The sequence below is a fragment of the Fistularia commersonii genome, chromosome 15 (genome assembly GCF_037954325.1).
Source record: "Fistularia commersonii isolate RoL2024-O1a breed Wild chromosome 15, RoL_Fcom_v1.0, whole genome shotgun sequence".
Classification (NCBI taxonomy): domain Eukaryota; kingdom Metazoa; phylum Chordata; class Actinopteri; order Syngnathiformes; family Fistulariidae; genus Fistularia; species Fistularia commersonii.
Window position 1 is genome coordinate 17,303,876 of NC_141298.1, and position 23,864 is coordinate 17,327,739.

General features: G+C 45.4%; 2 protein-coding genes and 1 pseudogene across 3 annotated transcripts in view; all 3 read right to left on the minus strand.

The window, feature by feature from the left end:
• Nucleotides 1–13,440, minus strand: part of cxadr (CXADR Ig-like cell adhesion molecule) — a 43,037-nt gene extending 29,597 nt beyond the window's left edge. The window contains exon 1 of the mRNA XM_086160140.1: nt 13,258–13,440. Coding sequence (XP_086016266.1) covers nt 13,258–13,309 — 52 coding nt within the window. The 5' untranslated portion in view covers nt 13,310–13,440. The remainder of the gene's footprint in view (nt 1–13,257) is intronic.
• A 3,139-nt stretch (nt 13,441–16,579) lies between these two features.
• LOC147226680 (protein BTG3 pseudogene) lies at nt 16,580–17,246 on the minus strand (annotated as a pseudogene). Its single transcript, XR_015107191.1, has 3 exons — nt 17,050–17,246; nt 16,839–16,976; nt 16,580–16,760 (listed from the first exon to the last, which is right to left on the minus strand). The product of XR_015107191.1 is annotated as a protein BTG3 pseudogene (transcript).
• A 2,282-nt stretch (nt 17,247–19,528) lies between these two features.
• Nucleotides 19,529–23,477, minus strand: LOC147226681 (protein BTG3-like). Its single transcript, XM_086160556.1, has 5 exons — nt 23,414–23,477; nt 21,626–21,830; nt 21,405–21,542; nt 21,116–21,329; nt 19,529–20,043 (listed from the first exon to the last, which is right to left on the minus strand). The coding sequence occupies exons 2-5, from the start codon at nt 21,796–21,798 to the stop codon at nt 19,876–19,878; spliced, it is 693 nt and encodes a 230-aa protein (XP_086016682.1). The 5' UTR covers nt 21,799–21,830; nt 23,414–23,477; the 3' UTR covers nt 19,529–19,875.
• Between the last annotated feature and the right edge of the window lie 387 nt (nt 23,478–23,864).

Sequence of the window (23,864 nt, forward strand, 5' to 3'; positions counted from 1 at the left end):
CCCCTGCTGGCGCCCCGGCCCCGGCCTTTGTCCGAGCTCCGGGGCACAATGCCGGCTGTGATCGGTCGGCAGCGACGCTAATCAAACACTCAGACACAAGTGCAACACGGCACTGTTACTCCATTCACACTGTCCACTGGACTTTCATAAAACTGCCACAAGCGAGGGTTAAGGTGTGTGTGAAACGACGCAGACGACCGTGCTTTGAGTTAATTTAGAAGCCGAATTTGAAAATCACAGGAGGGACGCATGATGTTTCTAGAGGGGAAATTAACGCACAGGTAGCGGTCAGCTTATTGTATTAAAATGTTCCTTTAGAAACACTGGGCTAAATTAGGGATTTGAAAATCTGTGAAATCAAATATATATACAGTGATCCCTCGCTATAACGCGGTTTACTTTTCATGGTTTCGCTACTTCACGGATTTGCATTGCGCATTGTGTTCTGCATTCTGATTGGCTAAAAAGTCACACCGCTTCTTCTCTACCTGTGCGTCAATAACGTTGCAGTTTAATATGTACACGTACGCAAAACAGCTCGCCGAATTTACATGACGTACATGCAAATTCTCTCGCGATTTCGAGTTTCTCTAAAACCCATAATGTTGACAAAACGCTCTGGAGCGACAAAAGCACCTTGCAGGGCCCAAAAGGCAGCGGAAGATGCTATCTATCGCAGATAAAGTTAAACTTCTGGACATGCTAAGGGAAGGTAAAAGCTATGCGGCTGTAGGTCGGCATTACGGAATTAAGGAATCTTCCGTTCGCTCCATAAAGAAGGAAGAAAAAAACATAAGGACGACAGCAGCAATGTATAATAGAGTATTTAATCGTATAATAATTGTAAAAAAAAAATAAAGGTTTCTACTTCACGGGTTTTGCCTATCACGGGTTCTTTTTGGAACGTAACCCTCGCGAAAAACAAGGGTTTACTGGAGTGATAACTCGAAAAGTTCATGGGATGAGAATCGTTTTCACTGGTCTGGAATTTCCAAAGCTCAGCTATTTCACCCTGCAACAATAACTATCAAGTAAAAAAAAATTAAAAATTAAAAAAAAATTAAGGGAACACTTAAACAACGCAATGTAACTCCGACTTCTGTGAAATCAAACTGTCCACTTAGAAAGTAACACTGATTGATTTGGACTTGTTTTAGGGACATTAAATCAACGTTGGATCAGCCTGGAGTGTGTTTTTCCACTTTCATTTAGAGCGATACTCCCAATCCAGACCTCCGTTGGTAAAGAAATCTGATTTCCATGGATCATTTTGGTGTGATTTTGTTGTCAGCACATTCAACTATGTAAAGAACGACATATTTAATAAGAACATTTCATTCATTCAGATCTAGGATGTGTTATTTCAGAGTTCCCTTTATTTTTTGGAGCCGTGTACATGGGGACCGTGAGAATGAACACAGTACATTCAGTTTTGGTCCTCTCAGTGATAAGAAGCTACTTCCTCATTCCACTGAGAGCAAATCCCTGACATGAACAACTGAGGCAAGCCGATACCGTTAACCGAGCATTTGTTTTCACTAAACTTAAAACCCCCCAAAAAATGCGCTGAGAAGGTAAATCCAGTTACACGGACAAAATGTTTGAATAAACACCTGTGGAGAGGTAAAGACTTGTGGCCCCCGGCCAAACCACTAAAAGGATCAAGGTGCGGTGCCAGACTGCAGACTGGTCACAAGCAAGCGGAAAAAGTCTGCAATTCATCCAAAAGGTGCCTCCCAATGAATCCCAACCTCGCCAGTCCTTCCTTCCTTCCTTCCTTCCTTCCTTCCTTCAAACGTCAAACACAAAATAAAAGTGCTACTCGACTGAAAAGATGGACAGTATGAGACCTTGCAATTCCAGGAAATTAAAAGAGTCATTTCCGACCTGTACGACTCAAACGTTGACCGCAACTTAATCGGCTAAAAGCGATCTTCCTGGGGTTTTTTTTGTGCAATAAATACACCGGCGAAATCCTCTCCGCCATTACGGTCCTTTTCGAGGCAGCGCAGCGGCGAGCACGCCAGGCCGGCGGCGGTCAATGAGTCGGTCTTGCTCACGCTGTTTCCTCTAGGTTTTCGTCTAAAATTAGGGCCTTCGCCTGTAGGACACGGCATGATTGTAGTCTACTGGACATCGGTCGAAAGCATGTAGTCCCTCGTGCATGTGTTTTGACCAGCAGAGTCCTATCGGAGCTACGGCGAGATTACACGTTTTCATTTAAAACACATGTTTGACGCTGCCGGAGCCAGAAGTGCGTTGCGCTTTTACAAACACAGACACCGCATCCATCTCATCGTGCTTGAAACCTTTCCAGCAAACCGAATTAAGTCTTTGTGAAAGTCTAACAAAAGAACACACGGCCCCTTCCTGTCATCTGTGTGGAGGAGGAGACACTCCAGCAGGACATCAAGATAAGACAGCTGTTAAAAGATAACAAGATGGGTAATCCATTTACTTTTTTTTTTTTTTTTCCTTTTTCCTTTTGCCTTTTTGTCTCTCGGCACCAGCAGTGAGTCAGGCCTGGTGTTTTGAAGCTGGAATCTCTTGTTCGCGCGGAGGTTCTTGAAGGCGGGTGTCGTAAACACACCTGGGTTTTGAACCCTATAGGAAGCCACCGGCAAAGACTGTCAGTAGCTGTTACGGCTTAACCAATGCCGCCAGGTTTATTCATGCCTCCAGCGCCCACTCTCAGCCAAGACATGAGGAGGGAGCTCAAAAACACACCGCGCTACAGAAACATTCAGTGACGAGACATGATTGGGAATGTTTAAAAATAACTCTGCCGCACTAGTTAAGCTATACTGCATAAAGTGGCAATCATTTTGGCTAAGGCTGCATTTCTTCTCCATGATGTTTTGTTTAACCGTGCCTGAGAAGAAGCTTGTCAGGCACGAAGAGGAGCAGATAGTCTGGACAGTAGAGATAAATGCGCTAAGCCCATTAAAGATGCAATGCCCTGATTCTGGGGATTCTGGGGAGTTACGTTGTAGTCGTCGTGACAGTTTATAATTCCGACCCTGGAAGTCCTCTTAAGATAATTAGATCCATTTCAACAACCCGCGCTTCTGTAAAACATACAGTAAAATAGTAATAATATTCACGATGAAAAGAAGAATTCTGGACAGCGAAACGGGCATAAATTCCTTTGGGTAACATTAACACCACTTTATATCAACACGTATGCAACTACGGTATTAAATTGGACTCCGAAGCATGAAATTGCTTTTGAATCAAAGAGAAGCAGCTGTGTCACTTTGTGAAGCACGTCGGAGTAAAGCTGATAAAAGCGATGCGACCACACAACATTAAAAGTAAACACATCTATCACTATCAATTTCGGTGTCTTAAGATGACGGCCTTCGCAACGCCGATTGTTTTACAATGCGTGTTGAAGCACTTGTGACGGAATCAAAAGAACAGCGAAGCTAGGAAGCTATCGAGATCTTCAATAGCGAAGTCGCCAAAGGGAACGAAAACACGAAACCGGAAAGTCAAGTTCGCCGTCGTGGAAACGTGACGTCAGTCAGGGAAAAAATCTGCCTATGATGGCAAAGAATTAAAATAGCAAGGATTAACATTGTGTAACTGCAGCTTATTTTACACACTAACATCCTCCAATCGTCATATTGGTCATTCGTCGCGGACAGCAAATAGGAATAAAAATGGACGCCGTTGAGAAACGACCTTCAAAGATGCTACAAGGTCATCAGCGTGCCCGCTTGATGTAGGAGAGTGCTTTCACCAGAAAGCTGCCACACAGTCCAGCTCCCGAACGGTTCTAATGGCATCTAAAAAAGGTTTCAATCCTCAGAGTAGCAACCAAACAGTTTCTACCGAGCAGACGCTGTCCAACGTAACGGCATCATTTCAATAAAAGCTCGTTTGATCTAAGCACTTCAAAGGCTGGCAAACAAAACCTGGCTCGCTTTTCATCTGTCGAAACTTTTCACTATTATCCAATGTCCTTTAATTTACATTAAACGTACCTTTGACATGTTTTAACAATACTAAACGATTTATTATCCTATCTTACCCTTTAGGCTAAGACGGTATCCAAAGCATGTGGCCAGGCTTTCTCCATTAAGCAGTCGGACAAAATCCAGAACATGTCGACATGTTGCAGGTCCTGAAGGAGCGCACGAGAAAACCTGTCCGTCCTCCCGAGGGATGCCTGGTTTCTTTAGTCCGACCGAATTCTACAAGTTTCTGTTTTTCTAACCTGTCGGACATTTTTGATGATGAATTAGCAAAGAGCAGCTGGAAGGCAGAAGGAGGTTTAGTTCCAGCGCCGCTGAAGGATTCGGACCATTTCGTGATGATGAGATGATCCGTGAATCCATGCGCTTCTACGTGCACAAGTAAGCACAAACAATCTTCTAAAAATAATTGCTACATTAGTAGTTGTTTTTTTGTTTGTTTTTTTTAAGCAAGTCACTGACATGTAGATTTTAAATAGCATATTTTAATGATGTTGTTTAATGGTTGATGAAGAATGTGAATTTTTTTGCTCGTAAAAAAACACTAATTTTAGTCACTAAAATGCTGACGCAACTGAAATGGTCTGCTGATGTTGGGCTTTTCTTCATCAAAACGTGATTTCCACTCCTTCAGAACATTTTAACAGTATCGCCATGATAGCGTGATTTTTGGTTGTGATAATCCAAGTTACATTTCATCTCTAGTTTTTCTTTTAGGGAACTTCGAGTCTAAAGACTGTCCATACATTTAGAAAAATATGAAAGTATTTAAACAGGCTCATTACAGCTTGGACTGTTACAATTCTCTCCCCTACACTTTCCGCAGCTGATTCATCTGATTAATTCAACACAAGACCATTTTTTAAGTAGACATAATGCATGGTGACACGGTAGGCAGTTGAGGCCTCCTTTTTATATCTCCATAGGTCATTAATCTACAGCTCGATCTGCAGATATGTATTACTGTGTCGACTGTCAATTATGAATCATCTCCTTCGTCGGGTCGGATGAATGTCCGGTCGCGGCGCGATTAAATATATCGCCTATCACCGCCTCTACCTTGTGAGGAGTGAGTTCCTGTGAGAGCGATTGAGGCTGGAGACGGGGCAGGGGTTTACTCTTCCAATTACTGGCCACTCAGAGGGAGCCGGCAAGCCAAGCAGCCCCGTGTGTGCCCATGAATTAAACATGCATACCATTAAGACACTTAACAGCTGGCTCCACAGGAGCCCACCAGGAGCAACTGCAGCCACCGTTCTCCAATTTATGCCTTCTTATTAAAGCTCCTGCGCCGGTGATTAAGGCTGAGCAGAAATGTGCATTCGGACCATCATCAAGCAGACGATCACGTGGAACCCGCGAGTGTGTGTGTGTGTGTGCACGAGCGAGGGGGTGGGAATTAGATACCCATGTAGCAGTAATGCCATAGTTGTGCGTGAGGCTATTTGTCAGCAAGTAAATACTGGGAATATAAAAAAAACCCAAACAAAGAGCAAGTAAACAACTATCTTTTGCATTTTTTCCCGATAACGTGTCCTCGCCTCACTCTGTTGTCTATTTTTATCCTTGTTGGTCTCAGCCCATTCGCATCCTGCTTATTTTTATTTATTTTTGTCATTGCTAGTGTCACTCTGTTCACGTTTCTATCTCTTTTTGGTTGTCTATTTTCACCATTTTCTCCCCCATTCTGTTGTCCACTCTTAACTTGTTGTTGTTCTCTCTGCTGTCTACTTATTTGTGGATGCCTCTTCCTATCATCTAATTGTCTCTATTTATATTCATATTTATTGACACTATAACTGTTACGCCGCTGTGACAAAAAAATTTCCTCGATGGGGATCAATAAAGTTTATCTTATCTCATCCGATCTGATAATACGGCATTACGAGACGAATTTGTTTTCATATGCACTGTCATGCCATTTTTATCAGTACCGTAAACACAGTTTAAAGCAAGAAATTGTGTTTGCAAATGTCCGTCCTGCATCTGCAATTCATCAGTGACATTGGGAACTGAGATCACAATATGACAAACCGTATTATTGTGTTGATATCGGATCACTTCTGTTTTTGCTGCACACAATTCTCATTCAGAGTAAAATCGTACCCCTTCCTTTATTTAGAGGACAGGAATTACAACTGTTTATGGGTTTCCAATGCAATCCTCCAGGGGCCGTCTAGATGCAGTGGAAAAATTACTAATGAGAAGTCCTTTTTTATTTTTTTTTTGCTTGGGCGCCATGGACTTCATCGTCTTGTGAGGCTCACAGTCTTCAGCCGTATTTGAACGTCTGACATGCTGGATGCTTAGCAACCCCTGCTGCCATGAGTTGACAGAACTTGAAAGCTTGACTTGTCCAATCATATCTCAAACAGCAAATGAGGGACGTGACCACCTACAAACACGCCAAGAGCTTCTTGTGTTAGTTAAACCCCAGGTTCATAGTCTAATGGCCTCGCAAGATTGTGCAGATGTAATCTACAAACTAGATATCGCGGTTAATATTAAAACCTCTGCATGATATCTGAACCAAATCCATTTTCTGCTGCTACTTCTTATTCTTATTCTTCTTTTTTTTTGCCTTACATAAACACTCCTTTAACGACATTAACAAGATTCATCTGGCATTGTGGAATTTCACCCCACAACTAATACAATTCTGAGATCATAATAACAGCAATTATAGCCATGTAAAAATGGTTCAGACTGGGGTTTTGTGCAGGGATACAGACATTTTTCAACAAATCCCCATTTCAGTGGTTATTTGCATGACTATATAATTTGACATGATGATTAAACATCATATTGAGACTGACTGGAATAGCAGCATCACATTGACAAAAACTGAGTGGGACTGAATCACGAGGAGCGCCTTTGTAAAGCCAACACTTGTTTGCCTTTCTCCCCATATTTGCCGTTGACAATGTGTAATGTTTTTCAATGAGATAGGTGTTCTAAAAATGGCTCCATCAGCAGCTGCTTCGCCTCCCCCTCCTGCCAAATTTCATTCTACCTCCTGTGCCTTTTTTTTTTCATGCACCATAATAGTTTTCAAGATCAGAAACACAATTAACGCTAAGCAGAGCGGCGGTGTAACGGCGGAGGAGACGAGGCATAATCGTATTCACGCACCTCAGCTCGGGTTAAGACAACGCCTGGACATTAGCTTCTAACAATGTGACACGGACAGAACAATACAGAATGCTAACAATGAATTGATGTGTCTATTCAAAAACAATAAATTAGATCCTGCTTTAAATCTCCATTCTCTCCGGTCTGTTTAACATTGAGCAGCAAAAACCTAACGGCAGTTCAAGCCCGCGTGGAACTGAGCTGACAACTTGGGTTAGCAGGTAAGCAGCGGTAAACTATCGAGACACATGCAGATCGAGAACCCCAGGGGCATACCTGCCACACTTCCTCCTCACACAGGGCTGGCCCTTTAAAACCCGAGCGACTATCATGCAAAAAAAAAAAAATAAGCAACACTTAATTGTGGAAGCATATATGTAAAACCTGACAAGGCTTTGGAAATCTTCATACCAGCTGGAGAATATTTTGCATTTCCGGACATATCCAATTGTGCACTTCAAAATATAAATCCAGCATTTTGAGCAATCAAAAAAAAAAAAAGATAACTCAAGGAGGAATATTTGCGTTTCTTTTATCCTTGTTCTGAGCTATTTCTATAGCCTTGATTACAAAATGCTTTTAAGTGCAGCACACATAAAGTCATCATTTTAATGAATTGCAATGACATTTTCCTTTCTGAATAATTGAGCAAAGTTATTCCAGTGTCCTTTTCTGCTTGAAGTGTTCTACCCTTTCTGTCTTTGCACTGTTCGTCCACAGAAGAACGGTATTTGGAGCAGGTTGGTTTGACATATGAGGTATGTGAACGTTCATATTAGCAGTGGGCTTATTTGTCACAGAGACCATTATCTCCCATCAGGAGCAGAGGGCGTTGTGAGGCTGCAGAGCCGGTCATGGAGGGGCGAAGTGATGAATGTGCTTTGGGGGTGTTTATCACCCTAAATAGTGCTGACACTGTGATGATGACCGATGAACTCAGGGGAGCGAGGAGAATTAGCGTTGCACTGACCTTGTTTTAACTGAGGGGTTACATGGACAAAAGAGGAAACACCTCGTCTACAGCTTGTTCTGCAAACTTGTTTTCCAGACTCTAGGACCATTCTGAGTTGCAAAAACTAAAAAAAAAAAGGTTGAGAATGTCTTTTGGGGGAAAAAAAACCAAAAAGGACGGTTCGGCCACCGTGACAGAAGTTTGCTCTTCCGACGTCTGAACAGAAGGCACCCGGTCCATGAATTCAGTAAATCTCGTGGACTCAAGCTAACTTTGCATTATTATGACTGCCAGTCAATGAAGAGATACCCTAGAGACAAAAAATATAAGTTACGTTAATATTTAATCATATAATAACTTACAAAATTTTTCTGCTCTTGCAAAATCCCTGTGACTAGTTACCTTGAAGGTCATGTTCCTGCGTCTCTGGCTTAAAAGGCTGTTCGTCCGGTTTTACACACCAAATACATAATATCCCTGTCTTTTCCCTTCCAGAAAAGAGGTGTCGGCTGTCTGATGATTCATCCAGCACTCTATAAAGTTCATCAAATCAAATGTGACTTTGGGCGAGTCGCTTGACAAACCCATCACTTAAATTATGTCCTGGCCTACGAGCACCAAGTCGCTGATTCAAACTGGCTGCGAGGGGGAGAGACCACTATTTTGAAGCCAGAGGCGCAGAGAAAGCGACAAAAGGCAGACCGCTCCTCACGGGACATGCAAACCCGCCGAGACCTTCAACCACTTTGACGCAGTCCAATGAAAAAGCTTTCACGTTTGTGAAAACCCTTCGGCCGTCTGTCTGTCTGTCTTCAGATTTTGAAAGTTCTATTCCGCTTAGCCTCAAACGTTTGGAAAAAAATATGGAAGGTGTCGACCTCACGGTGAACATATAAATGACATTGCGGCACGCACGACGTACACCTGCTGTTCGGGATTCTTCGTGTCCATGTTTCTGTGCGTGTCCTGACTCTCAGTAGGTCACTTGTCTTTTTTTTCTCCTACGGTAATCATCGTACTCTTTTAAGCAAAAGTAATTACAATCGATTACTCGATTAACTTGAATATTAAGACAGGGAAATTGATGACGAGGCCCTAAATTTAAGAGAACGTGACTTTCCATTGCTGGATTTTGCCCAGCCGCACGTGCCAGAGAAATGTCCGGTGCGGTCGGCGGGTCGATACTCTGACCAAACTGCTGAAAATGTGAGAAGATATACAAAATGCTCCGTCGATGTAACATTGACTTTATGGCCAAGGTTTTCAAGTAAAATCTTGCCAGTAAATCTAGCCTGAGGATACTTTGGCAGCAGCCCAGGAGGCTGCTTTACTCCCTACCTGTGAAAAGGGAAATGAGGTCTGAATACAGAGTGGCTGCATGGCTATTAACGGGAGTGAGAAACAAGCGCTGCTATTAATCATTTGCACTGATTCTCCAGCAGGCGGTAATTTGGTCCATTCAGTAATTCAGACATGAAATGGAGGGACGGCAGTGGGGAGGCAGGGTGACGGCGGGCTGCGCGTTCACACGTCCGTACAGGTGAATAGTAGCCGGCGTGTTAAAATATTAACATCTGAGCTGGGCGTGTAAATATTCATGCACGGTCGCCTCATTGTCAAATCATAGAGGACAAAGCAATGTTCCCCGGGGTAATCCAATTCCACAATTCCAAGGACACGAGGCTGCAGGCGGTCTGAGAGGCTGCAACGTGTTTCGGCCGGCGGGACACAAGTGGAGGAGATGGACCGCCGGGTCGTGACAAGCGGATGTGACCTCTGGTCGTTACGGCCCGCTCGAGGGTCAACGACACCGGCCGGGAGCGGGCCGTCCGGGCGCCGACCGACCTCGTCTTCTTTACCTACACCTTTCAAAAGCGCGCTGGGTAGCAGGTTATTTCCCTTAAAAGAAAAAAAATTCATCAACGGATACCACAAGGACGTCATTTCTACTGTAAACATGCACCTTGTGCTTATTCAAGTCACGCGGGGGGGAGGGTTGCTTTCTGAAGCAACTGGAGAACACAACATAAGTACATTCAAAGGATCTGCATGTCTGTTTTCAAAAGGTAACCAAGCAACCGGTTTCTGGCCAGAGCCTCTGGTTCCTCTCTTATCAGGTAACTCCTTTCTGGCTTACGCTTTCATCAGGTTGCTGTTTCTCTGAGGTCAGCAGCTCCACTTTGGAGCCCAGAAAGCGGGTTGTGCCGTACCGTACAACTGCACGATTCCTATTCAAGGACTCAAAACACACACGTATGCAAATCAGGAAATACAGTATACGCTTAAGACGAGTCACATGGCAGCCAGTGTGTGTGAAAGGAGCTCAGTGCATCTTGTAAAGGCTTTTGGATGATTGATTTAAGTAACAGATTAAGTAGAAAAGAGCGGCACATTATTCCTGCTGCTGTTTCAACCGCTTGCATTTAAATAAATGTGATTTACATCGTTTTCAAAAGTAGTGGTTCTCGCCCGTTTTTACAGGGATAAGCAAACTTGCATTTCTAAACTCGAGAAAAAAAGTGAGAGATCCTTAAGAGACATATTTTACTAAATAAACTACAAGCTGCCTTGTAAATACGCTCTGGATTAATATCTCATGGGAAAAAAAAAACTTACAGTAATAATTGTGTTTGCACCTTAGGCCACAAAATTAATGTTTTAACTCTCTTCTATGCGAGCGGTTGATAAACTTGGCACAATACAGGCCCGCCATCATCAACAGAGGTAATTTCTGGAGTTTGTTTGTGTTGTCAACAAAGTATCCCACCGCCTCATGGTCTAACAGCACAAAGAAAATGAAGCAGAAATGCCCTGCTTGTTATTGGACCATTAAAAAAGGGAGGTTCAAAGATTACTGTGAGTCGGAGCCATGTCAAAAGAATGCTACGAGTCTAGAAGATACTGTTCTTGTGTGCTGAAGTGGAACAGCGTCCAAATGATGAGGCCACATTGCCATTAGTATGATAATGAGCCTAAAGTAGTGTGTGCGTGTGTGTGTGTGTGTGTCTATGTGAATCATAAGACAAAAGAAGGCTACAGGCCAGTCGATGTAAACCTTTATATTTCAACTCCCCTCTCCTGGAATTAAATGGGAGCTGGAAGATACCAAACAAAAAGCGGCTCATTATATGAGATCTCTCCAAAGCAGAACTGGAATGTCACCGCTTTCTGTGCCCTCCCCACTTACTTCTGGAAACCAAAAGCAAAAAACAAAAAAAAAAACAAGTCACGTAACAAACATCCATGTTATTGTTTGCCGTGGGAGGAGCCGTCCGAGTTTCGATGCAAATTCCGACAGCCGCGCCCGTCCAGACGGAAAGGAAATTTCACATTATTTAAACATGTTGCACTTGTTATTTTAGTATCATATAAGACATCCTGTAGTCCAGCACAAGGGGAAACCCGAAACCGAAGGCCAATTCCTTGTACGTGCGAACGCGCGTGACCACAAAAAAAAAAAAAAAAAGATTCTACTATTCTTCGACTTCTACGGTTTAGAGGATACAAAAACGCTCACGTGTAAAGTTATATCAAGATAACAAATCAACAGCTGTATTTTTAAACTGAAATAACACAATGCACTCAACGCATGGCAGCTTCATTAACAAAATGACGTCTCACGTGGGGAACGAGCAAGACAAAAACAAGACGAGTCAAGGGTTCCCGTTAATCCCGGATTACGAGGAGTTCCCAGAACAATCTATTTGACCCAAACCTGCCGACGGAATAAAACTCCACAGATAGCAGTGGATCTGGCTGGGAGCAAATCTCATGTTGGAGGGTTTTGTTGGATTTGGGGAAGGACGTTCATCAAAACTGGCATGTGGAGACATTCACGCACTCACACACACTCACTCACTCACTCACTCACTCACACACACACTCACTCACTCACACATACACTCTGTCTCTCTCTCTCTCTCACACACACACACACACACACACACGCTCGCTCTCTCTCTCACACTCACACACGCTCTCTCTCTCTCTCACACACTCACAAACACACACACGCGCGCACACACACACACACACTCACACGCATTTTCTCTCTGTCTGTCTGTCTCTCTCTCTCTCACACACACACACACACACACATTCGATCCCTCACTCACTCTCTCACTCAGACACCCACACACACACTCTCTTTCACTCACTCACTCACACACACACACAGTCTCTCTCACTCAGACACCCACACACTCTCTTTCACTCACTCACACACACACACACAGACAGACAGACACAAACACAGTCGCTCTCTCTCACACACTCAAACACACACACACACACAGTCGCTCTTTCACACGCACACAGAACAGACAGACACACACACAGTCGCGCTCTCTCTCACAAACTCACACATTCTCTGTCTCTCACTCTCTCACACACACACATACACACACATACAGACACACACACACATACAGACACACACACACATACATACAGACACACACACACACACACACACACACAGGTTAGCACTGAAGTCCTGTGACCGCAGGTTCAACCAACCGCGGTTGAACCGAAACGACGTTCCACGGAAATACCCGGATGTGAGCGCTGGGAGACGTCAATTTGATTAATAAATATCTATTTTGATTTTGATTTTGAAATATCATTTCGACCGTCTTTTTACAAACAAAGCCAAAAACAATATAAGCATGTTGTTTCGAATAAAAATCGACAAAAGCCGGTTCTGTGATGCGGTTTATCCGCTGGACTCAGTGTTTCATTAGAATGGACTTTAGCTCGACACGCTGAATAGCTTAGTTTGATTAACTTCCATGTACTGATTATCGACGTTTATTTCCTCTAACGCTTCTGGTAATCAAGTCTTCGGCTTTATGGAACCGGGAGAAAATCATTATTTCAAATTAATTTTCCTCCGAAGGGGGGCAAATGTTTGAGGTTAGTTTGCGGTAGGCTAGCTAACTCCTCTGACCTTAGCGCGGAGTTAATCCGCGCCGGTCGGTTTACTCGGTTTGTTTAACGTATTAAAAAGTTCATTTTGAACCAAAAATGAAACAAACCTAACGCGGTTTAAAAGTTAGAAGCGTATTGAACTTATCGGAGACAGGGTTGGGGGCAAGTGTCCGGGTTTAGTAGTACGTGACCGGGCGGTCAGGGGGGGGGGGAAATAGATCTATATTTTAAAGTGTCCCCGGATCTGGAGGGAGCGAGTCTTACCTGCCAGGAGCCCCAGCACAACGCACCACAACCCGGTTACCGACGACTCCATGCCCTGCTGCAGCTATTCCAAGACTTGGTCAACGAAACTTGGCGGTGAAAACTTGACGCCTGTTCCCGGAGCGAATAGCGGCTGGCCAGCTTCTAGCCAAGCATCCAAACTCCGGTCCGCCTCCGCCTCCTCCTCCGCCGGGCTCTGCAGGTGCACTGCCCGCCGCAGGCTGTCACGTGACGCGCCGCTCCGGTCCTGGTTCTGTGAAATAGCGTCCCCTGGTGGTGGAAAGGGGAAGTGCTTCTCCACCAGGGTTAGGTGCGGCTTCCAAGGGCGGGCAAATATTTGTATTCTGTTATATAATATACATATTTTATCAATTGAATCTGAACAGTCTTTATTTCTAAAAATCTCTTGGTTACATCTCAATCACTCGAGCGGCAAAGATGTAACCAACAAGCTTGCAAAATGAGTTAAAAACAGACGTCTTTGGAAAGTTTCTTGGAAAGGCCCGGGGAAGAGAGAGAACAACATCCAAGAAAAAGAAAGCTTTTAACAGACAATACCAGGAAATCTACGGACTTATCGTAAAAGGTGATTCCCACAGACCTGCATAATATTGTAGCGTTTTAGTCAGGGAAACACCTGAGTGACGGTCAAACATTTAATGAGCACTAGCTGTTGTTGGCTACAGCCACGCCACACGAACCTGCAATACAACTAACTGTTCCCGCTTTTTTCCAGGTCAAAAACCCTAGATTTCATTGCACCCCAAACCCCACCCACATAATTCCCAGCAACCCCAAAATCACACTGAAAACAAGCATCAACATAAAACCAAATATTCGTGACTTGCTACAATATGCGGCGACCGGCTCTCTGATGAAGCAACGAAGCCTTCAATATACTCACATTATGCTGCTGGCGTAATGTTACCAGGACGCCGCTAATAAAGTTGCACATGAGTGCACAGTGGATTCACATTTGTTATTATATTTGCAATATAAACAATCTACGTGTACCTCTTGTCAAGGGAACCGCTGCACTATATGGCCAAAACTATTGGCTCCATGGCCACAGGTGTTTAAAATCAAGCAACTAAGACTGTTTTTACAGTCCGCATGTTTGTGTGAAAGAACGTGTCAAGAGCTCAGTGAATTCCAGCGTGGAGCTGTGATAGGACGCCACCTGTGCATCAAATCCAGTTGTGAAATTTTCTTGCTCTTAAATATTCCAGTTAACCTTCAGCTGGATTATGAGAACATGTTCGGGAACGACAGCGCGAAGTGGTAAACTGACGGAGCGGGTCAGCAGATGCTGAGGTTGCTGACTTTTTGCAGAGTCAGTGGCTACGGACCTCCAAACTAAACCTGGCCTTCAGAAGAGCTGAAGAACAGAGAGCTTAAAAAAAGTCTTTCCATGGCTGGGAAGCTGCATCCAAGCTGCGCATCACCAAGTGCAATTGAGCCAAGTATGAAGTTTGATGGATTATGGTGTGGGGTTGCGTTTCAGGAGCTGAGCTTCTGCATACCAAGACATTTTGGGCAATTCCATGCTCCCCACTTTGTGGGAACAGTTTGTCCAGTTGAACGGTTCGGAGCTGGCCCCTTCCTTTTCCAACATGTCTGTGCACCAGTGCCCCATTGAACACCTCTGGGATGAATCAGAGCGGAGACTGGCCGTTCACACTCCTACCCTCCAGCCGCAGGTGCGGGAGGGGAAAATGTTAAACGGCACGATTAAAGAATCGTTGTATCGAAAGCCATCAGACTCCTAAACGGCTGACACTCGTTCTTCTTGTCCATTTGAACTGCACTCATCCTCGCACCTGCACTTTTTGAGTTTACACTCTTCCTATCAGCACAGATCCAAATGCACCGTGGACAGCAAAGTAAGAATTTCAAAGTACGGGGAAATGCGTTTCTACACTGTGCATGTGACAATAAACACTTTGAATAGATTACTGTTCCTCCTCACTCACATTGACACTTTATAGTTTCATTTGTATTTCTTATTCTCCCCCCTTTTTTATACTGTTTACACAATTTCCTACTATTATTAATTATTGTTATGTTTTACTTGAACTCTGGCATAACAATTTCCCTCGGGATAAATAAAGTTGTTCTTGTTCTTATTCTTATTGAGGATATTCTTTTTTGTCACAGCAGCCTGGCAGTTATGATGTCAGAGAAAAAAAATATGAGTATAAATATAAATAAAAAGGCAGAAGACAACATCACGAAACAGTGAGGGTGAAAAATACACAACTAAAACTAAATAATATCGAGTGAAAACTAAACAGCAATATAAAGAGTATAAATAATAAAATAAATAAAAAAAATCACAATTAAGTATGTTTTTAATCGTAGGGTGGTTTTTAGCTGCTGATTTATTAATTCGGTAAAACCGAAACACACATGCAGAAACGAGTCAAACTTTCTTTTATTTGTAAAAGATCTCCCAAATCTAACCCGAAATAACAAATCGTTGATAAGCAATATCATCAAATCAATAATGCCACCTATAATAATTGATCATGAGTAGAGGAGCAGTTTGAAAAGGGGATCATTGTCATCCTTTCAAAGCTGATTTCCAGCCGCTGCACGCTTTGTGCCTCGTGTTCTGAACGCAGCGAAACTATCGGACGTGTTGTTTGCAAAGCAGAACAGGCTCGCCGCACGCACATGCAAACACACAAGGACACACACACACACACACACACACACACACAAATTGAAGTGTCAACATTAGCATCACGTCATCTTTGTCTCTAGGAGTTGGAGCTGTGGAGTCCTGCGGGGGGGGGGGAACCCTTCTGACCCCGGTGCGCAACCCGGACCCGGATCTTCCGCCCGCCAAATCCTCGCCGCAGCGGAAACACGCCTCCCGAAGATAATGGCGGAGACATCTCAGAACATTCCCTCGCCGCTGCAGCCCGCCATGAATAAACCCGGGACCGCCCGGTATTGATGTTGTATTTTTGGAGTCCTGCCTGTTCCCGCGCTCTCAACCACACCCGGCCATCAGAACCCCTCCTGCTGGAAGCCGGCGGAGGAGAAACGGCGGGGGATCTTTCGTCGCTACGTCCCGACTTGTGGACGAGGTGACTCCGCGTCCGTCTCGGCTCGTCAAGGAAGGAGGACCGGCTCTCCTTCTGCTCGGATGATCGGCGGGTCTCGACATCGGTCCCTCCACCTGGCCGTGCGTCCCGAGAAGCCGCCGCGCTCCATTTGGACTCCTTTCTCAGCAAGCCTTGTCTTTTTCGAGGATGGAGTCGTCGCCGTGCCAACCGTCCTCGACGGGAGATCGGCGCAACTTAAAAGACGGCGACTAGAAACAGCCGAAATCCTCCGACGGCGGCCTCCCGCAGATCGCAGCCCCGTCCGTGCCCTCCAGGGGGTGGAAGTCGGCCGCCGCCCTCTCGGCGCCGCCGGTCACCATCCTCACCACGTCCTCGTTGTCGCCGCAGGAATAGCTGGCCACGGAGAAGCAGGGGTTGTTCTCGCCATACCTGCAGGGATGGATAACGGGACTTCAAATAAAGTCGACTCCGATTCTTCGACGGCGATGTAACGTGGGGGTCGCCCACCTGCAGCAGACCTCTCCGGGGTCCACCCACAGGGTGAGCTCCAGGGGCAGACCCAGGTCGCCGTACTGGACCCCGCTCTCCTTACAGGCCCGGAGCAGCTCCGGATCCTCTCTGTGGAACCTGTTCACTCGAATGCACCTGCAAAACAAACACCGTTGAACCCCGTCCGACACCCCTGACCCCGGGATCCCCTCTGAGAATCCCCCGGTACCTGTACGCCTGCCCCTTGCTGGGGTTCTCCGGGTACCAGTGACCTTTGAACTTCTCCTGCAGGGCCACGGCCAGTTTCTCTGCGAACAGCTCGATTTGGTTTGAGCCCAACTTGTTTTTCTTCGCCACGATCCGCTTCAGAAACGACACCACCGCCGTGATTTCTCTGCGCATATTTCGGGTTTGATTCATGGAAGTCACAGCCTCTGCGGGGAAAACACACCAATCTGAGAGTCGGGTTGCGTGTCTCAATGATTTGTGAATGAGTGAGTGAATAGTTTAATCTCTCTTCATGTGTGTTGTGAATGAGCGACCGAACGGTTGGATATTTTAGATGAAGCGTGAATTCAATCTTTGTAGTTACAGTTAACAGTTAGGACAATTCATATTTCATTGTATTTCTTATTCTTCCTCCTTTCTACTATTATCTATTACTGTTATCTTTTTTACTTGAAACTCTGGCACAATTTCCTTCGGGATTAATAAAGTTGTTCTCATCTCAATGACTTGTGAATAATCGTATGTTTATATATGGCGTGTGAATGAAAGGGTGAACGGTTATATGTCTGCACAATGAGTTAAATCTCTCCGAGTTCCTGTGCAGGATCCGGGACGAGCCCTGCCTCTCGCCCCCGGTGACCTCGGCTGCATCGATAAACGATAAGGACAAATGTTTACTTTACCTGAGGAAGTGGCGACCAGGCGTCCGACCTTCAGATGAGTATCCGCTGCTCCAAAGTTGCCCGGCCAGCCAAGTAAAACCACCTCCCGGTTCACCGTAAGTTCTTCCACGACCCGCGTTGAATGTCTCCGCTCACCAACCGCAACTAATCCGAGCGTCTGGAGGGTTCGCTTTAGTTTAGACGCCACGATCGTCTCCGTGGCAACCAGCCGCCTTTTACCAGTGACATCACATAGCTCCCTGCACCCCCGACCCGCCTCCCCCTCGTATGACATCACACGCGATTCCACCTTTAAACATCACAGCGGGACGACCGTTTTATTTACAAATACGTGAAAGACGTTAAGGCCGAATTGAACCGGGGTTCGTTCCAGGTTAGCTTCCGAAACCTTCGGACCGGTGGGCGGGAAATCACCGGAACAAAACCAGTCAGATAAAAGCGTGTGTGTGTGTGTGTGTGTGTGTGTGACATAACCGTGCAAAAGGTGCTGTTAATATTTCAATTAAGACAACATTCACACACGCAGACAAGACGCATTCGTCCTCTCGTCTGAACAACGTAGTGTCTCTGGAGAACCTCCCACGTGTTGGGACTGGAGGAGGAACCCTTTGCAGACACATGAAGACGAATCCAACCGTGGACCTTCTGGCTGCTCCGCCCTGCAGGAACAGGAAGCGGCGATCTAACCCTCTCACTGAGTCTCAAGTTGTCCCGCTTTCCTCCATCTTGAGTTCACTAATAGAATGAACGCCATGTTCCTCCGATGATGAAGGTAATTTACTCTCTGCCTGGAAATCCAGGCTGTTACGCCTGAAGAGTGGATTGTTCTACATTCTACCTTTAATGACGACTCAACGAAGCACCTGAGTCCAGTCCAGCTGCTGTCTGACTGCTCGCTTGCTTCCTGGGTGAGCTTCCTGGACACACACACACACACACACACACACACAGCTTCACTTTGGTGTCCTTGAGCTGAGATGGATTCTTTAATGAGTCCACCTTGAAGGACCAGATGTTTAGCTCCCTTTAACCCCAATCTGTATATATTTGAGTGTGTGTGTGTGTCGCCTGCGAAACACACCTGAGCCTTTCTTTCAGATGGGGTCGGCAGTTATTTTGGCTGGCAGGCCACATTTCTGGTTTAATATTTATGTACAGGTCAATTAGGTATCATGTCAATTGAACAAAATAAATATTTTAAATTTTTGGGGCATTTTATTTCAACTTAAAAACTATTCATGGTCATATAAATGTACTGGCATCATTTTATATGTAATCGCCCATACAAAATCAAAAAAAGGGGAAAAAAATAAGGAGTTTCTAAATTCAATATTGATCGAAAATACTGATTAAAATATTCAAAAAAAATCAGTTTAGCGGTCTGGATAAAAAAAGCAACACGGGCTGCATGTAAAATGCACGAGTCTGCTTTAAGAGGTCCCGGTTTGGGGTTTGAGTGACAGATATTTGAAACCTGCTAACAACGTGAATGGGATTTAATCCAGCTCAAACAAACCGGAACTCCAATTTGAATTTAACATAAACGCAAATGATCAATTTAATGAGCTGCTAATATTTTATGGATATTTATCCACGCCAGGGTCTCTGCAGCAGCAGGCTAAGCAGGGAGGCCCGGTGTTTCTTCTCCACAGCTTCTGGGTCCAGCTCTTCTGCTGGACTCCTGAAGCGTTCCCAGACCAGCAGAGTCCCTCTGGGGTTCCCTGAGGTCTCCTCCGCGCCGAGGCGTCCTGACCAGAAAGGGCCTCCTCATCCGGTTTAAGACACATGAAACCTCAGAATGCTTGAAAACTGTAGTTTAATAAAACTCTGAAAAAAGGGAAGCCTGTACAAACGCCGATTCTACACTGAGAATAAATAAAGTACTTCTTTTTTACTACAAAGGGTAGAAGGTAGTAGTACAAGTCAAATACACGAACGTTTCCCCGTTGAAAAAATACAGTACTTACGAATTCTACGATCTAAATTATCACAAGCCGTTTATTCAAACTAGAACAGTCTAAAGTGCAACAGGTTTATCAAAAAACACCAAGTATGTCAACAAAAGTACTTAAAAAATTTTAAACGTTGGTCGGTCGCCTTCAAGTGGCCTCCTTTTCAAAGTCCAATGTGAACAGAGCGCCTCCTCATGACAGCTCCCAGTGCCGGGGCCTCCCGCGGCGCCCGGGGGGAACCCACGCGCTCTGCCTGCCGTCGGGGTGGGCTCGGGCCGGGACCCGGAAGCCTTGGTGGGGACGGGGGAGGACGTAGACCCGCGCCGTCGGGTTCCATGCGGGGGCGCGGGGATTCATCGCCTTCGGGGGGGAAACGAAGGACATGATGCAGGTCAACAAAAGTGAAACCGCGGCGAAGCCCAGAGACGCTCGCAGGCCAACAGATGATACAATGGAGGGGAAACGATCTGCACTTCCAGGCTTTCACCACCAGGGGGTTTGCAAGTGTTATAAGGCTCATTTAGGATCGGATGCCCACATGCGGCCCCTGCCCGCCTCATCCACTAGAGGGCGGCGCACAGCTCAGCTTCAGACAATAACAAAGATGGCGCCGGTGTTTCAGCCTCTGATAAATGTCCCGTCTACGAGGCGGCGCGGGAGCCGCTGGGCCCGAGTGGACTTCGGCGTGCAGACGGGAGAATTGAACCGCCGACCTTTTAGCGATCATCTGTTTAAGCTTAATCGTCAATACTTGCAAGTGGTCCAACGAATGACTTTGAGGTAGAGGATTGAATTCATCATTGACGAGTCGGCGCTTTCAATAAATAAATAAATACAGCAAAACCCGCGGACGCATAGCACTTGGCCCAGGAGGTTCGGGGGGAAAATTCTTACGGCATTTCCTCACCCGGGAAAAATTAATGCCGGGAAATCAAAAATGTGGTTTTTCCCGATGAGATTCGCAGCCGTGGCGGCGAAAGTCTGGGACAAAAACGGCAAAGCAAAACACGGTTATTACATGTAATAACCAGGAGCCGAGGTCGGGAGGCCAAGGCTGGAAACATCAGCAGGCGGCGGAGACGTTTATTGTCGAGCTCCGGCAAATTGAACAGAAAGGATGTTGTTTGCGGAACTTTAGCGCTTCGGATTAAAGAGTCCCTCCAGAGAAAGGCTGAAGTTTCAAAGCTATTCCGTCCAGCTGCAGAAGAGTGGCCACTTGAAGAGCGGTGCAAAAGGGCAGACAAATCAAAAGCTGACAAACAGAAATGTCATTTAACCCGTAGCCGGTTTTGGGGGTTATAAAATAAACAAAATCGAAATGAAATCACACTGAAATGAGGTTGGTCCGGACTTTCTCTCCGTTCAATGGGAAGCCGCATCCCGTAATCTCAGGCCAGGACGCGTCTCCCTGGACTATGAAGACATCACGTACCTGGCTGGAGCAGCGTGTCTTCAGGATGGTCCGGGGGGAGATTCGCGCGCTGGTTTCTTCATCGGAGGAAGACCCCGAGTGGTAGTCGGACGTCACCCTCTCCACGGCGCTGGTCACCATCTTGGCGACGTCTTTGTCTTTGGAAAGGTCTTCATCTCGGTTGTCGTTGCAGGAGTAGCAGGCCACGGAGAAGCAGGGGTTGTTCTCGCCGTACCTGAAAGGAGGGGAAGCGACAGCATTAACACGTGCGCGCGAGCCGAGCGCGGAGACGGACCGGCGCTCCACCCACCTGCAGCAGACCTCTCCGGGGTCCACCCACAGGGTGAGCTCCAGGGGCAGACCCAGGTCGCCGTACTGGACCCCGCTCTCCTTACAGGCCCGGAGCAGCTCCGGATCCTCTCTGTGGAACCTGTTCACTCGAATGCACCTGCAAAACAAACACCATTGAACCCCGTCCGACACCCCCGACCCCGGGATCCCCTCTGAGAATCCCCCGGAAGAGGCCGGTACCTGTACGCCTGCCCCTTGCTGGGGTTCTCCGGGTACCAGTGACCTTTGAACTTCTCCTGCAGGGCCACGGCCAGTTTCTCGGCGAACAGCTCGATCTTTTCCGATTCTAGCGCATTTTTCTTCGCCACAAGCCGCTTCAGGAAGAAAACCACAGCTGCTATTTCTCTCCTCATGTTTCACAGTTGATGCATCACTCACGCCGCCTCTGAAAGTAGGACAAATGGACTCCAGGTCAAAAAAAACAGCAGCAGCAAAATGTGTCTGTGATATTTGAAGGCGTGACCTTGAAACAAATGTCAGCCTTCGCCCAAACCTACATTACACACTGGTTTTACTGATATTCCGTATCCTTAACCTCTTTCTATCTCCATGAGAGTTGTTATGTTAACGCAATCATTTGTCAGCTGGCTTTCGGAGCCCCGGCTCTGGCTGCAGATCTCCTGGAGGACCGGGTGCCACCGGGGCAGAAGCAGAACTTTAACGTGCTCCAGCCACCCTGACGATCATTCAGGGAGATTTTCACGTCTTCTGTCCATGTATCTTGCACATACATTTACTCAATTAAAAAAAAACACCCGTTTTACGAGCTTTGAACGCGATGAAAAATAAAAACAACCCCTCTCTAAACGACAAACCATGACTTGTGGTCCAATTTATCTCCACGTGCCACCTTTTCCATTGTAAATCAATTTATCTCACTGTTATTAGTTCATACTGTTTGCTTTCTTGTAACTCTTTCAGTTTACTTAAGAGCCCTCGAGCAAGACTCTGAAATCTCTTCACGGTCTGGTCAGCTCCTTGCGCGTGTTTTTCAATGTAAAGCCTTTTGAAACTAACATTTGTCAAAGTAAAATAAAATTTGTGAAAGTCCAATAGAACCAGGGTAAAATTCTGTGGATTACTGAGTTTGATGTTCTGAGATGAGATAAGATGAGAACAACTTTATTTATCCCGAGGGAAATATAATATATATATTGTATATGTATAATATATATTAAATATATAATATATATATAGACACCTGGCTGTCCCTCGTGTAAGTGATGTGATACTTTAGCAAACGGCCATGTTTGTTTGAGTCTTGTGTGTGTGTGTGTGTGTGTGTGTGTGTGTGTGTGTGTGTGTGTGTGTGTGTGTGAATGTGTGTGTGTGTGTGTGTGTGTGTGTGTGTGTGTGTGTGCGTGCGGGTAAACGGATTTGGAATCGAATTAACAGTTGGAGTTGTTTCATCCTAATTGTGTTTTTCGGGCATACACACACATACGCTCCTGAAATCAAGCTAACACACGCCTTTGCTATTTAGCAGCCTTTGTTTACAAGGTCCGAGGCCGGAAGTGTAAAACCGCGGGCCCAAAGATCGTATTTTGAACGAAGAGGTCTCACTCCTACACAATTTCGCTCTGTTTTTGTGTCAATTAACGGTCCGGTGGCTTGAAACGTCACAGAAAGGCGGGCTATGACGCACGGGTTCCGGTTATTCACGCAACAAATGTCCACTGTAATTTCCCCGCATTTTGGTTGTCGAGATATAAATCCCTCCGATGTGAAATAAAAGCGTTAATTTGATACGGACCTTAAAAACGGGCTAGCCGCGTCACCAGCGCTTTTAGCTTTAGCTTCTATGCTAACGCGTCGGGGTAACCATTATGTTGCTATCGAACGCTGTTATCTAAATAAATATGGCGGCAATAATCGAACACAGTACTAGTTTATCGAGAAACATTGTCGAAATAATCCCCGTGGGGTTTGAGGAGTACAAATAAACATGTAAATGTCTCTTTAGCTTACCGTCTCTGTTGTTGTCCTCCAGCGTGTGGGGGAGAAAATTGAATGGAAACTTCGCTAACACGAGATCATGACGCCTAGCCTTGAAGACCCGCCTTTCAAGCTCTGTGATTGGCTGGAGGAAGACAAATTCGCTTTAGTGATTGGTCAAGCGTGTGTCAGTCAACGGGTGAGTCATAGCAATTGTGTTGTTGTGACTCATACAATAGGCAGCGACCGAGGCCAATAAATCGTCCACACTTTTGGATATTTAATCTCAACAAACATATAAACTTTTATAGACATGCGATTGAAGCATTTTCCTCATGAGGTCAATCATTAAAAGTGTTTATAAAAAGCCTTTTACAATCAGGCAAAGTAAACTGCTTTGTCCTTTTCAAGGAACCAGTTGTTTTGGTGGTTTAAGCTTTTCAGTGAATCGTTTCTCATAAAAGTTTTCAGTTCCAGTCTCATT